Raw genomic sequence first — 13,043 nt, 5'->3', positions numbered from 1 at the left:
AACATTAAATGGATCAAATCCTCGTCCAATATACTTGATTGTTGTGTTTTAGTTCATCCATAGTTTTACTCTGCTTCCTTTGCGACATTCATCCCGACCCCATCAGGCTTGATGCCGATGATATCGGATATGGCAGCATTACCATGGGCAAGGAGATCTTTGCCGTCGACAGGCATCAGCAACACCTGCATCAGTGCAGGACATGACAGCTGTGGGGTTGGGAGCTCACACTCGCCCTGGGAGGGCTTTTTGTTCAAGTTAAACGTGCATAACCTTCTGTTGCACTGGATGGACCTACGTTCGGCCAGCTTGGTTGGTGGGCAAAAGGTCGGTAGGCCAGTAGTGTGGAATAAGGATGTTCGTGACTTTGAGTAATTGCTGGGAGCGTGATGAGAAGCAGAGGGCCGGCAAGCACGGGCTTTTCGAAAAGAAGAGCCATCTTTGGATTCTGGAGCAGACAGAGAATAGGGCGCAAACGGAGGTTTAGCAAACTCAGCTTGTCGGCGCGAATCGGATGTACGGCCACTTTGGTAAAGCCCTTCATTTGTTACTGCGTCAGACGGAAGTGACACGAGGGACCATAGGCTTACCGTGCGGTGGCCTTGTTCAAGTGACGGACGCGACTGGCAGGAAGATGGAGACTCGGACTTGGACGAGGACGAAGAAGTGGATTAAATTGGGCTGGGCATGGAGGTAAGTTTCCTGTCACTATTCCCTTTTTGCACATTTCGACAGCCTCAGCCCTTGTATCCCATGAAGACAAGCTAACTACAGTTGTGGCTCTTAGCCGAGTCCCCTCCAGAGGAAGAGGAGAGAATGAGGCGAAGGAAGAATGGCCAATGGCAATGGTGGCGAGGATAGAAGCGAGAAAGATGTATGACTACCGAGGAGAATGCCACAGCAACTACTACAGGCATCGATTAGGCAGACAACAAACGAACTTCAGTCAGGGATAATAGCCGGATCGGTTGGATAGCAGTTCACAAGACCTATCATCAATTAGTGGAGTGCAGGGGCGGAATAAGCTTGCCAAGTAGACTTAAATCCACTTCTCACTGTTGGGACCAATAACCAACCCAGTGTCTGACGAGAACCCGTAAAACAGCGGGAGAAGTCAGATTTAAGTGCGACCGGCTGCCTCCGACGATCCGAATGCAACCCACCGACCCGCCTCTCCAAAGTAAGCTGTACCTGCCACAGAGGGGTAATAGGAATTTTGGGTTGAAAGCAAAGCAAAAAAAAAAAAAAAAATAAATCATGTAGCCTGTATAAATCTTGTATGCATCAACCAGACAAAAGGATAATCTTACTCGCTTGTCCAAGGTAACAGAGCTTTAGGAGGCCCGGCGGCCCGGTCTTCCGGCTGTCTAACTGCGAAGATATAACGAATGTGGGGAAAGAGAGAGGAAAATCCTATCAAGCCAAGCTTCGGGTCCACCGTGGCGCTCGCCTGACCTGGCATTCTTTTTGTTAGGTACCAACTGGATAGAGACTGCACGTAGGAGCTATCATGAACAGTAACTCGAGCTGAACTCCAAAGAAAAAGCCATCGAATAACCTGGACTCTCTGACTCGGTATCAGGTATGGACGAGAAAGCAAAGCAGATATGAAATTTCATGGGGTGGATCCAATAGGATGCTCAAAGTAACAAGCCTTGGGGCTTCAGAGAGACCTGTGATGCAGATGCTGGGAATTGATTCATTTCCCATCTCAAAACTGTTCCACCACGGCGCATCATAATCAGCAAGCCAAGGCTTCGTCTCCATGGTTTAGTGGCAAAATCTTACAATGGAGAGTCTTGCAGCGGAGACGTATACAGCTGAGGATCAAGACAAGACTCCGAAAGCAGAAGGAATCTGAGCGGAGGGAAGAACTATAAATGGGCAGACTCGCACTCCTTCCAGGCATGCTCTTGTTTGTCTCGTCCACCAGCATCTCCCGCCAGCTCTTCACCCCTTGATCAAGTTAGCAGCACAAGCACCTGCCCACAGATTTCCATCCGGCACACTTCAATATGCAGTTCTCAGCACTTCTCGTCACTTTCGCGGCCGCCACCGTGTCGGCCATCGATGTCAGGGGCTACGTCGGCGACAACTGCGGCGGGGCCTGGGTTGGTTGCGCAAACCTCAACCCCAACGTATGCTGTACACCGTTTGGCGGCTCGAGGGCTAGCGTTGGCTTTGCAGCCGTGAGTTTCTTCCGAATGATTTCTTTTCTCAAAGACACAAAAAAGGAAAAAAACAAGAGCAAAGCTTAACCAGACAAAAAACCTCATTACAATTGTACAGATCCCGACCAACTGGCGTATCCGCGGCCAGGCCTTTACGGGAGGCGGCTGCAACTCGTACGGAGGCCAGGGGGACTCCAACGGCAGAGACTTCTTCTGCCTCCCGTACACGACGCGTGGTGATCGCACGGGCGGCTCGTACTCGTTCGTCAACCGCAAGCGCGCCATCGACGAGACCTGCCCGGCCGAGCAGCCTCTGGGCAGATGCGAAGCCACGGTCAAGCCCGACACCATTGGCCTTGCTGACGGCACCGAGTACAACATCACGAGTCTGTCCGAGGACCAGGTTAACGAGCTGGTGGGTTTTTCTTTTCTTTCTCTTACTTTTCTCGTGCCTTTCTATGACTCGAAATGCTGACGTGACTTGAACTGGTTTCCCAAAAGAGCGCCATTGCTGCTTCCGGCGCCGGTGTCGAGGCTGTCCCCGCCAACTTCCAGGTGCTGCGCCGCTCAATTAGTGCTTAGAGGCCTGGACTGTGCGCAAGCTTTGTAGTCATGGATTACCCGGAATAGGAGGACCAACGACGGGAGGGGCAAGAAGGAGGTTGTAAAGACGAAAGGAGTGCTGTTTCAGGCATGACGTTTGTGTCGCTCTTGGTGGCCAGACGCTGCGGGTATATGACTATTTAACTTGAGTCTATAGTGAAATAGCTTTTACTCCTTTGCGTTCCCTAATAGTAGCAGTTGGCCGAATATAATTTGACAAGTATTGTGAACAAGACAATATATCTCGAGGCTGTCACACGAGAAAGTAGAGATGAGACGCATATGATAGCGCTTATGGCCCCTGATTGTGAAGGATGGATATGTGACCAGCATACCGAAAAGAGTACCATTTGCCTCAACTCATTGGCGCTCACCGCTCAATGACAACTTGGTCAGACCGCCGCTCAAACTGTATCACAGCGCCTCCCCACCGCTGCACCGTCCTCAGCGGCTCGTCGGCAGGTAGCGCGCGGGCCAAGGGACGCAGCTCCCGCACATTTACAAACACATCCATATCACCACTCAGCAGAGGCTCAACATGCTCGACCGCCTCCGTGATGGCCGTCCAGATGGCTCCCAGGTCGTTCGAAAAGACGCCACCCCCAATCAGCGTCAGCACCACCTTTCGCTGCCCACCCGCCGCCGCAGCCAACAGGGTGCCGCGGTAGGCGGCGCGGAGCAGCATCGCACAGACGGACGGGAATTGGTCCCCAAAGGCCCGCTCGCCGCCATAAGATCCGCCCGCGACGGTCGACGTAAAGACCTGCGCGATGCGGGGCCGGCCCTGCACGGTGCCGTACCAGTCCGCGCCGAGCACGACCTCTGCCTCGGTCTGCACACCGACCTTGATCTTGTCTTGGTTGCTGCGCAGCGCATCCACGATGGCGGCGACGTCGCGTGCCCGGTGGCCGTCAAAGTACCCATTGTGCCGGCCCCCGAGCGACGGGTCGACGGCCTCGTCCAGCAGGTCGAGCTGGCTGCCGTCCGTCGTCTGGACGAACGGCTGCCCGTCTGCGCCGGGGGCGCGGTAGTGACGAAGCAGCGTGGCGGGGAAGGCGCCCACGGCGGCGCGCGGGCCCTGCGTGTAGTCGTGGACGTAGTTGCGCACGGGCGCCAGCTGCCAGGCGTCTGGGGACTCGAGGCAGTTGAACTGCGACGCGACCTGGAAGAGCGCCCCGTCCCCGGCGGTGGCCTGCAGGGTGCCAATGTCGGTGGCGATGGACGCCCCGCCGAGCACCCACATTCGCAGGCGGGGCGTCGGTGCGCCTGGGGAGGGCGAGGCCGCCGCCCGTGCTTGCCTCGCGCGCTCGCGCAGGTCCGCGATGGTGACGGCTTCGAAGCGCCCGGCCGACCATCGATCGTCGCCTACGGCGAGCCAGGTGTTGCCCTGTTCGTCTCGAGTCAGCAGATCGGGGTTGGAGGCGACCGCTTGCTCGACGGCGGCGATGAGTTTGCTACTGCGGCAGTTCTTCGACTGCTCCGCTGCAAGGGTGTGCGCGCGCAGCAACGTGCAAAGTTCCTCGTCCCTGGAGCCATCTGGGCCGATCTGGATTATCGCATCGAGCATCATCTTTAATTGCGGTGTAGGGTTAATATATCGGTGACGTGGGTTTCCTTGTGGGAAGAATTAAGCACTAGGTAGGCAGGCAGCCCTGGGCTGTCAAATTACACATATTTGGAATTTTGGGGCGCCATAGGTTGGCGGGGCCCCACAATGAACCAGTCAGTCAGCGTCCCGAATGCGACCCCGCCCAGGGCCCTCCCTGCAACCTTGGTGATAATTGTGGACGGTGTTAATGCGCAACAGTCCTGCGGAAGTTGTTGCATAGCGACGCGCCGCCAAGCATAGCAAGAATTTTAGAAATTTGGTGAACGAAGCGTAAATAGCAACGCCGATCGACCGTGTTGAACAGGTTGGTGAATTACGTACGGCTGCCGATTTTTAGCGACTTCTTTTGTTCAAACGCCCCCTTTGCGGGAAAAGGGTTTGAAGGGATGCTTCTGAGACTTCAATGACAAGATAGACTGGAAAGGAGTGCGTTGACACAACGTCGATTAATGGAGGCTTGTCGCACTGCAAAGAGAAATCTTTAGTGTAACGGTGTCGGAGTGATGTACATCCCTCATGGCAGGCCTATTGATTTCATCTCCAGCTTGATCTGGGTGCAATCAGACAGACGATCGGAAAATAAAAAAATAAAAATAAAAACCCCTTGGCATAGTTGCGTGAACTAACAATGCGCGGAAATCCACTTTACACAAAACCCTGACTACGCAGTCGGCAGTCTGTCTGTAGACGGCAGCGTCTTCCCCGTATGTTTTTTTTTTTTTTTTTTTTTTTTTTTTTTGGGCAAAGACGCGGTTCTCGCTGTACAAACTCCGACAACGCGACATTGGGCAAATCTGCGGATCAATCAATTAATTTTGCGACACATCCCCTTCCGCGCGTACGTAGTGCATCATTACTCCGCACTGACTTATTCACTAACACGCTTTCGTCAGCCAGTGTTCTCGATTACCACCTGATTTTCTCTCTCTTCAATTTGTTCTTAATATCTCCTGTTATTACCGCATGTAAACTTTTTTAAAGTTTGCCGATTAAAAATATGTGCCAAGCAATGGAAACTTATCTTTAGCAGGTGGCCCAATAAGCAAAATGACTGACTATATGCGCTATTTAAAAAAAAAAAAGAAATAAAGAAAGAGAGAGAGCTGCGCCTTGTACATCTATAAAAGGTAATTCAAGACCTGCTGACTTGTGCAGAAAAATAAAATACGAGGCAGGAATCTCGATATTAAAGCCTAAAAAAGGCGACGGAGATTTATGTCACGGTTTCAAGGCTGTCGATCTCTCGCAGTTGGGACTAATTCCTCCTACCCACATCTGACCTGATGCGACCACAGTCAACGGTGAGGCACCAGAACAAAAGAAGAGATTAGAATTGAACCAAGTTTGCCTATATAATGATAGCTTCCTCACAATCCAACCCTTTTCATTTCTTTCCATAATCCCATCATCAACAGAGTTTTCTGCCTCTTCAACTATTACTTTTCGATAACATTGATTTTCTGAATTGCACAGAGCTGGGTCTCACTGAAATCACTATCTTTGAACTTTCTACCAGCTTCTTCGTCTCGATACTCTCCTTACTTTGAATTCACTTTTTACTTCCTTTTTTCCAACAACCCACGATAAATCCACAAAACAACGACAAAAATGCGCTTCTCTAACATGTTCCAGCTTTACGCCATTGCTGCCTGCAGCTCGCACGCGCTCGCCCTAGGAACCGCCGAAGGGCAGCGCGGTGCCGCTGTTGTGCAGAGAGACTCCATTGGCGCCGGCGCCGACGGGGTGCAGCACCAATCGCTCGAGCGTCGAAGTCCCTCCCCGGGCCTCTTCGGATCGAGGAGGGGCGGCCGCACACGCACAAAGGCTGCTCCGGCTCCGAAGGAGGATCCGAAGGAGGAGTTCTTTGACGCCAACGACAGTTTCCCCCGCCAAAAGGCCAACGCTAGATTGGCTGCACTACAGAGGGCCAACCCACAACAGACGGGGTCCGGGGCTGGGCGTCCCAGTCGGGCAGATGCTGCCAGCAGACTGGCTGCATTGCAGCAGGCCAACCCGCAGCAGACGGGGTCCGGGACTACGCGTCCCAGTCGGGCAGATACTGCCAGCAGATTGGCTGCACTGCAGCAGGCCAACCCGCAGCAGACGGGGTCCGGGACTACGCGTCCCAGTCGGGCAGATACTGCCAGCAGATTGGCTGCACTGCAGCAGGCCAACCCGCAGCAGACGGGGTCCGGGACTACGCGTCCCAGTCGGGCAGATACTGCCAGCAGATTGGCTGCACTGCAGCAGGCCAACCCGCAGCAGACGGGGTCCGGGACTACGCGTCCCAGTCGGGCAGATACTGCCAGCAGATTGGCTGCACTGCAGCAGGCCAACCCGCAGCAGACGGGGTCCGGGACTACGCGTCCCAGTCGGGCAGATACTGCCAGCAGATTGGCTGCACTGCAGCAGGCCAACCCGCAGCAGACGGGGTCCGGGACTACGCGTCCCAGTCGGGCAGATGCTGCCAGCAGACTGGCTGCACTACAGCAGGCCAACCCGCAGCAGGCGGATCCCACGACGGGACGTCCTGGCGGTGGCACCGTTGCTGCTCAGGAGGACCAATTCTTTGACGCCAACGACAGGACTGCGCGGCAACAGGCGAGCGCCAGGTTGGCACAACTACAGAGGGCTAACCCACAGAGGGCTGACCCACAGCGACCGACGCTCTCGCGCTCCGGGCAGATTCAGAAGAGGCCTAGGAGGCCTCGCGGACGTGGACTTGGTCTTTCGCAGGCTGTCTAAGTTTGGACTGATTGAGATTTTTTGGATTGAGCCAATCGAATGGAAATTTGGTCATGAGTGTTTTTGGAAATCTTTTGTCGACCGGTTTTGGCCTTGGTTCGCTGACAAGCTACGCGATTTTTGCATTTTTTTTTCTTCTCTTTTACTTTTCCTTGATCGCTTGATTTGATGGTATGGCTTTTTGTTACGAGGATCTCTCTGGAATTTAATGGATGCTACCCTTAGTTAGAAACGTAATGGGATAATTGCTTGTCCAAGATTGTTTTGCATTGTGAAGGCCAAAATCTGCCAATCCTTGTGGTTCGTCTCCATTCCCGTCCTGGGGACCAGCAGGAAGTTCATACAGGGGTGCCACGCTAGCGTCCAGAACCAGAAGAACTCGACAAGGGGGACAAAGAGGAAAAAAAGAGCGAACAGCCATCCCAGAAAAAAAGGGTTTCTTTCCTCCGATTCATGCTGGTCAATCAAGCCCTACCCCGTTTGATCCCCTCAATCCACGCACATGATCTTCGCGAATGGCCTAGTGAGACCGCTGCCGACGCAGGCGACCGGGCCATCGCGGCTACCGTTTGCCATCTTGAAGGTGGCGATGGCCTGAACGCACCCAATGTCTTCGCCCCCAGGCGGAACGTGAAAACTCTCAACCTCCCAGGACTCGGCGGCCACGCCGCAGGTTGACTCGATATTTCCGCGTTCAAGGTCTGCCGCCTCCGCACTGATGTACGAGTAAAAGGATGGTTGTCAGCAAGATATTGCTTGGAGCCTTCTTGTGAGGAAGTGAAAATTATAGATGGGTGGAAAAAAAAAAAGAAAAGAAAAGAAAATCTTACTACCAGAGAACAATCGAGAAGCGGGGGCCTGGTCCGATAATGCGACAGGGGAAGCGCTCTTGGCGGCAAGGGGGGATCATTGTGTGGTTCACGTTGAATGACTGGGTGGGAGCCGCACTGAGAAGCTGGGCGCAGACGCCCACGAGGGCGGTAAAGGCGGTGCTGACTCTCATTTTGACTGTGCTGGGTGCAGATATATAAAGCCGACCGTCTGGTAGAGCGTGATCAATCAGGCGATGGTGGAAAACTGGCCCTTTGCTTGCCTTTGCCCTTATTAAACGACCGATCAGTACCGTGGATGAAGTGCTTTTGCGAGAAATAAATGTTTATTGACGTTCGAGATATAACGTTGTTACAAGCCGAACAGCAGCGACAGTGGGCGACACTCTCTTTTTATATGTCCCAGAAAAAGGCAAACCCTAAACGCCACCCAGAAAATGGCCACCAGTGCGTAGGAAACGTATAGGCTGCATTGCATAGGAAAGGATAATACGCCACATGCACGGGGTGAGGGAAATCAGTACAATTTGTCATTTAAAGTTCGCGGTAAAAAATGGCAGAGATACAATCACATGTAAAGTTGACTTGGGGTTTTTTATGTTTGTTAGGGTAAGGGCACCTAACCCTCGATCATGTATGCAAAAACGCGTGTCAAAGCAACAACCAGTGGCAGCAATGTTTGCGCGTCCTTGAGCAGGGTTTTGAACTGGTATGACGATGGCAGAATGATTTAGATGCATGCATGTGGGCAAGGAAACGAGCAGCCAGTCTCCGATCCGACGGATGCAGGAACAACGCGGTGGGCAAGCTCTGAAGAAATTAAATTCTAAAGGACCTAGGTGATGACCTCGGTACTGGTCTAAGCAAACATGGCTGGAACTAGTCTAAAAGGATCTAAAAATACACGACTGGAACGTATCGAAACATGAACCACCTGGAGGATATCCTCAAATCTCCGACGCAGCCTTCACGAAAGGCAGACTTCCAACATGGTGGTCGGGGCCTCAGCTGTTGTCCAAACCTTTTTGATGTACAATCTCTCGTCGGCAGACCGGAACAGAGCCTCCCACTCGGACCGGTTCCTCTCCTTGCCGCCGAAGAGAGACCACATGTCAATGTCGTACAGCGTGGCCTGAGGTGACGCCTCGTCGTCGACAACCTGGTCGCAGATCAGCAACGTGCTGTCCTTGCCCATGGCTTCGACCGTCTGCTTGAGGATCTTGACGCAGGCCCGGTCAGGCCAGTCGTGGAAGATGTGGCGCAGGAAGTACACCGAGGCGCCTGGGAACAACCATGTCGTAGTCAGTTTCCTTGTGTGCTTTGTACCAAACAGGCGGCTTTGACTACCCTGTGGGGGGGAAAAAAAGGGGGGCAAGTTTGTAGCATACCTTTTACCGGCTGCGGGTCGAAAAAGTTGTGCTTCTGCAGCTCCACCCCGAGTTTCCTGTTCGCCTCCATCACGTCCGGCTGCTTCTTCGCGTCGTCGCCCGCATGGGCGTCCTGCACAATGCAGCTCCGCAGCCCGGCCCCGCGGTGCGCGCCCATGATGGCCCGCGCAACCTGGCCCAGGCCGCCGCCGACGTCGACCAGCAGGCCGTCGCCGCGGATGCGGTCAAAGGGGTACATGCGCGGGATCACGTCCAGGGTGTTGAGGCTGACGGCCCTCATGGCGCGGTTGAAACGCTGCGCGCGCTCCTCCTCGCCCTCGTGCCCCAGCACCTCCCAGAAGTTCTCCGTCGTGCCAAAGGCCATGCTGAAGCCCTTGACGTCGGCCTCGTCGGGCTCGCGGTAGTTGACCAGCGCCAGCGCGTCGGCTTGACGGCTCGAGGCGCGGAAGGATTCGTCCAGTCTTGCAGTGGAGGGGGGGGGGGTGTTCCAAAACGTTAGTTGGCCCGGGTCCTCTTGAGCTTGACCCTGTGGCGGGGTGGGGGAGGGCGGCACTTACCGGTGGCCCAGGAGATCAATGGCGTCGGGCGACTTCATCATGCACCACGACATGGCCGTGTGAGCATATGTGCCGGGAGTGGGAGAACAAAAGACGTGCTTCAAGATGAGGGCACGCATGATTCGGACTAGGCGCGAGGTATGAGTAAGTGCGATCACATGGTCTTGCTGTACAGGCTGTCGGCGGCTGCTTGTCTGGTGTGCCGTGGCGGTGGAAGCAAAAAGTACATACCCAAAATGCTCTCGTCCGCGCCGACCTTTGCGGCCAGCTCAGAAGAGGTAATCGACCCGCGACGAGGAACATGCTCGTGAACTTTCAGGTCGATGGCAACCTTGAGCGACGAGCAGAAATGAAACTATTTTGCCCAAAGTTCTGTCAACCAGGCTGCCATCTGATGACTGATGGATTTATTCCCGCCACCAAAGTTAATTTCGCTGTGTACGACTCACCTGCAAGGAGCTGATAAGAAGGTTCATGTCAGGGTCCATTGTCATGGCAACAATCCTCTGCGCCAACTCAACAACGGCGTTGCGCGCCGCTACGCCTTCGGGATGCTTGAGGACACCGTGGGCGTCAGCAGCAGGCTCGAGGCTGGGCATGGGCAGGTTCTCGTTCTGCAGGTGGCCCACGTAGTCCGTGATGGCCCTCATCAGGCTGTTGGCGACCTTGGTATATTCGGGCTGGGGCTCCTGGCTCGAGTTGTGGAGCGGCGACCAGTCAGCCTCTGAAAAGCTCGGTGACGTCGGTGTCGTCGAGACTGAGCTCGTTGAGCTCGCCCGACGCTTCTCTGCACGGTGAGACCCGCAAGCGCTGCATTTGGTATTCCCGCCCAAGGGCAAGTTCTTCACGAGGCCATTTGGACAGGCCATGGTTGTGTCGGACTTGGTGGAAGCAGTGCGGTGGAGGGCCATTGTTGACATTTTGTTTTCAACGATACTAGCAGGAAGTTTATATAGTATTCGTGGTGGATCAAGCCTCGTCCGGAGAAAAGAGAGCCAGGCGAACCGTTGTTCTGAACAAATGGAAGTATATGTGATCTTGGTTCTGGGGAAAGTGGAATTATGAGTAGCTCGATAAGGCGAAGCAGAGGTGATTTGAATTTTGTGTTGTTAGCAAAGACCTGGAGAGAATACAGTGAGCTTTTGACTGCATATATATGGCCAGCGGTTGGAATACTGCAGGGCTATTACTATACCGACCACTTGATAATCGCACGAATAAGTGACGCTGTGCGGTGTACGAATAATTTGTGTGCTAGTGCATGAATAATAAAACACCTCCACCTGTCGCAGACATCGTGCAGTTGGTTTATGAAACATCTTGGGGGGAATGGCGCAGTGGTTAAGCGCCATGGCTGTTACTTGAGTAACGTAGGTTCGAATCCTGCTCCCTCCACCTCCTCCCCGCTTACCCGTGGCAAGGATAACCCGGCTGGCTATCGACAACAACCACCCGCCTGTGCCGTCGAGCCCACACTTGTTGGGAACTTCGTCTCCATGGCTACAAACGACCGACAGCTCCGCTGTTTGGACACAGGCCCCTCTCGATGAAGAGCCGTCAACTGCCGTCAGACGAATCCTCCGTGCGCCTGAAGGCACGGGGTCGCGTCAGTGAACAAACCTGTAAGCAGGACCGGGCACGAACCCGGTCAGGCTCGATTCGCTTCTATGCCCTTGTTTTCCGCTGTGTAAATAGAGAAAATAGAAAGCGCGCCGAGATACCCCTCGGGAGGTTGCTAACGGCCGGCTAATGAGCCGGGCCGAGCCCGGCGTTAAATAATACTACTACTACTACTACAACAACAAAAGTGAAACTTGAGTGACATGTCAACATATATGTGTCCCTGCCGACAAAGTGTTCCGATCGGCGTCGAGCATCTTTCGGAGTCGGAGTGGCCCAAGCGTCCCGACTTTTTGTTAAACAGGGATCATGCTGTGCTCTTGTCGGACAGCCAATGTTTAGCGGACGAACTCGAAATCATTTAGTACATTTTGATATACATTAATCTTCCTGCCGTCAGACTGTTTCTGATCGACGCCGAACACAGTTCGGAATCGGAGTGGAGCAGCGCGAGTCTCTCCATACTTTGACTAAAGCTGTCCTGATGGGACACGCAACGCTGGCAAGCTGCAGAAAATATGTAATACGACCTGGAATTCCCCATGGCACTCCCATGATAATTTGGCACCAGTCACACCAGCCGCCATCTAGCCTCAATTCAATTGGTAATTGTGGTAAAGGGAGGTTTTAGATGAACCCGGGTCAGGATTGAGCTGAACCCCCCTCAGAGATTTTTAAACCTACTTTTTTTTTCTGAAGGGGGTTCAACCTAAGCGAAAGTGGGTCTAGAAATCTCTGAGGGGGGTTCAGCTCAATCCTGACCCGGGTTCATCTATAAACTCGGTAAAGGAGTTGGTAAAGGCCCTCCCACCATCAGCCATAAGCAATTTGTTGCAGGCTATATTTACCAAAGTTCACTGGCATTAACAATTGACGGAAGCTCTCGTTTTTGACGGTGTTTTTAGTGCAACACAATTCGCAGGCCACCCGCCAAGGTCGCCACACCTTTGCAAATATGCACGCGCCATCACCACTAAAAGAGGTCACGTCTCTTAAATAGGCAGTGGTTATTCCACCCGTACTGTTCGCCTCAGGAGCCCGAAAATGGATAGTTTATAGTGCTGTTACCGAAAGTACAAACCGAAGCTCTAAGAAATATTTACTCAATTTACGCCATTTATAGGCGCCATGTATAGCGAACGCACGCATTTGAAATAAAAAGATAGGAACCTGTATCGTCATGATTAATTTTCCGCTTGCGTTTGCGTTTGCGTTCGCGCTTTAGCTTTTTTTTTCTTTTTCTTTCCGTTTTGCAATGAAAATGGTGCCCTAAGTTATATATAATGCAATATAAATAGTGGCAATGGTAAAAAGTCGCAATTCGCGCGCGCAATCTAGTGACAGTTTGTATTCCGATAATAGCATTGAAAACTATCCATTTACTGGCTGTTTAGGCGAACTGTACGGGTGGAATAATCACTGCCATTATATAAGACGTATGGGTATACCAATCGACGAATAGGCGAATGTTAATGTGGACGCGCAGAAAAGCAATGTCATAATCCCGAACGCGTAGTTAT

General features: G+C 53.1%; 6 protein-coding genes and 1 pseudogene across 7 annotated transcripts; 3 read left to right on the top strand and 4 right to left on the bottom strand.

Annotated features, from left to right (window-relative positions):
* Nucleotides 1–65: 65 nt before the first annotated feature.
* On the bottom strand, nucleotides 66–439 carry MGG_08372 (uncharacterized protein; the record flags this gene model as incomplete). The annotated part of the gene is made up of 2 exons (XM_003715640.1): nucleotides 66–245; nucleotides 299–439. The coding sequence occupies 2 exons, from the start codon at nucleotides 437–439 to the stop codon at nucleotides 66–68; spliced, it is 321 nt and encodes a 106-aa protein (XP_003715688.1).
* Nucleotides 440–1,938: 1,499 nt separating this feature from the next.
* MGG_08373 (uncharacterized protein) lies at nucleotides 1,939–2,981 on the top strand. Its single transcript, XM_003715639.1, has 3 exons — nucleotides 1,939–2,189; nucleotides 2,290–2,586; nucleotides 2,673–2,981. The coding sequence occupies exons 1-3, from the start codon at nucleotides 2,016–2,018 to the stop codon at nucleotides 2,751–2,753; spliced, it is 552 nt and encodes a 183-aa protein (XP_003715687.1). The 5' UTR covers nucleotides 1,939–2,015; the 3' UTR covers nucleotides 2,754–2,981.
* On the bottom strand, nucleotides 2,818–4,400 carry MGG_08374 (uncharacterized protein). The gene has a single exon (XM_003715638.1). It carries the CDS (start codon nucleotides 4,342–4,344, stop codon nucleotides 3,145–3,147), a length of 1,200 nt encoding a protein of 399 aa, XP_003715686.1. The 5' UTR covers nucleotides 4,345–4,400; the 3' UTR covers nucleotides 2,818–3,144.
* Nucleotides 4,401–5,991: 1,591 nt separating this feature from the next.
* MGG_15930 (uncharacterized protein) lies at nucleotides 5,992–7,128 on the top strand (the record flags this gene model as incomplete). Its single annotated transcript, XM_003715637.1, has 1 exon — nucleotides 5,992–7,128. The coding sequence occupies one exon, from the start codon at nucleotides 5,992–5,994 to the stop codon at nucleotides 7,126–7,128; it is 1,137 nt and encodes a 378-aa protein (XP_003715685.1).
* A 426-nt stretch (nucleotides 7,129–7,554) lies between these two features.
* On the bottom strand, nucleotides 7,555–8,131 carry MGG_08376 (uncharacterized protein; the record flags this gene model as incomplete). The annotated part of the gene is made up of 2 exons (XM_003715636.1): nucleotides 7,555–7,843; nucleotides 7,959–8,131. 2 exons carry the CDS (start codon nucleotides 8,129–8,131, stop codon nucleotides 7,618–7,620), a joined length of 399 nt encoding a protein of 132 aa, XP_003715684.1. The 3' UTR covers nucleotides 7,555–7,617.
* Nucleotides 8,132–8,925: 794 nt separating this feature from the next.
* MGG_08377 (uncharacterized protein) lies at nucleotides 8,926–10,823 on the bottom strand (the record flags this gene model as incomplete). The annotated part of the gene is made up of 5 exons (XM_003715635.1): nucleotides 8,926–9,239; nucleotides 9,347–9,807; nucleotides 9,904–10,030; nucleotides 10,135–10,258; nucleotides 10,353–10,823. The coding sequence occupies 5 exons, from the start codon at nucleotides 10,821–10,823 to the stop codon at nucleotides 8,926–8,928; spliced, it is 1,497 nt and encodes a 498-aa protein (XP_003715683.1).
* Nucleotides 10,824–11,226: 403 nt separating this feature from the next.
* On the top strand, nucleotides 11,227–11,298 carry MGG_20043 (annotated as a pseudogene). The gene has a single exon. The product of its transcript is annotated as a tRNA-OTHER (tRNA).
* Nucleotides 11,299–13,043: the final 1,745 nt, after the last annotated feature.

The sequence above is a fragment of the Pyricularia oryzae genome, chromosome 2, assembly GCF_000002495.2.
Source record: "Pyricularia oryzae 70-15 chromosome 2, whole genome shotgun sequence".
Classification (NCBI taxonomy): domain Eukaryota; kingdom Fungi; phylum Ascomycota; class Sordariomycetes; order Magnaporthales; family Pyriculariaceae; genus Pyricularia; species Pyricularia oryzae.
The sequence above is the reverse complement of the archived record's forward strand: the minus strand, read 5'-3'. Positions and strand labels throughout refer to the sequence as shown.

Bases quoted from the DNA above. Each gene is read 5' to 3' on its own strand.
- MGG_08373 (XM_003715639.1), top strand. From the start codon at position 2,016: ATGCAGTTCTCAGCACTTCTCGTCACTTTCGCGGCCGCCACCGTGTCG. The intron at 2,190-2,289 runs GTGAGTTTCTTC...ACAATTGTACAG, and splicing joins CTAGCGTTGGCTTTGCAGCC to ATCCCGACCAACTGGCGTAT. The intron at 2,587-2,672 runs GTGGGTTTTTCT...GTTTCCCAAAAG, and splicing joins AGGACCAGGTTAACGAGCTG to AGCGCCATTGCTGCTTCCGG.
- MGG_08374 (XM_003715638.1), bottom strand. From the start codon at position 4,344: ATGATGCTCGATGCGATAATCCAGATCGGCCCAGATGGCTCCAGGGAC.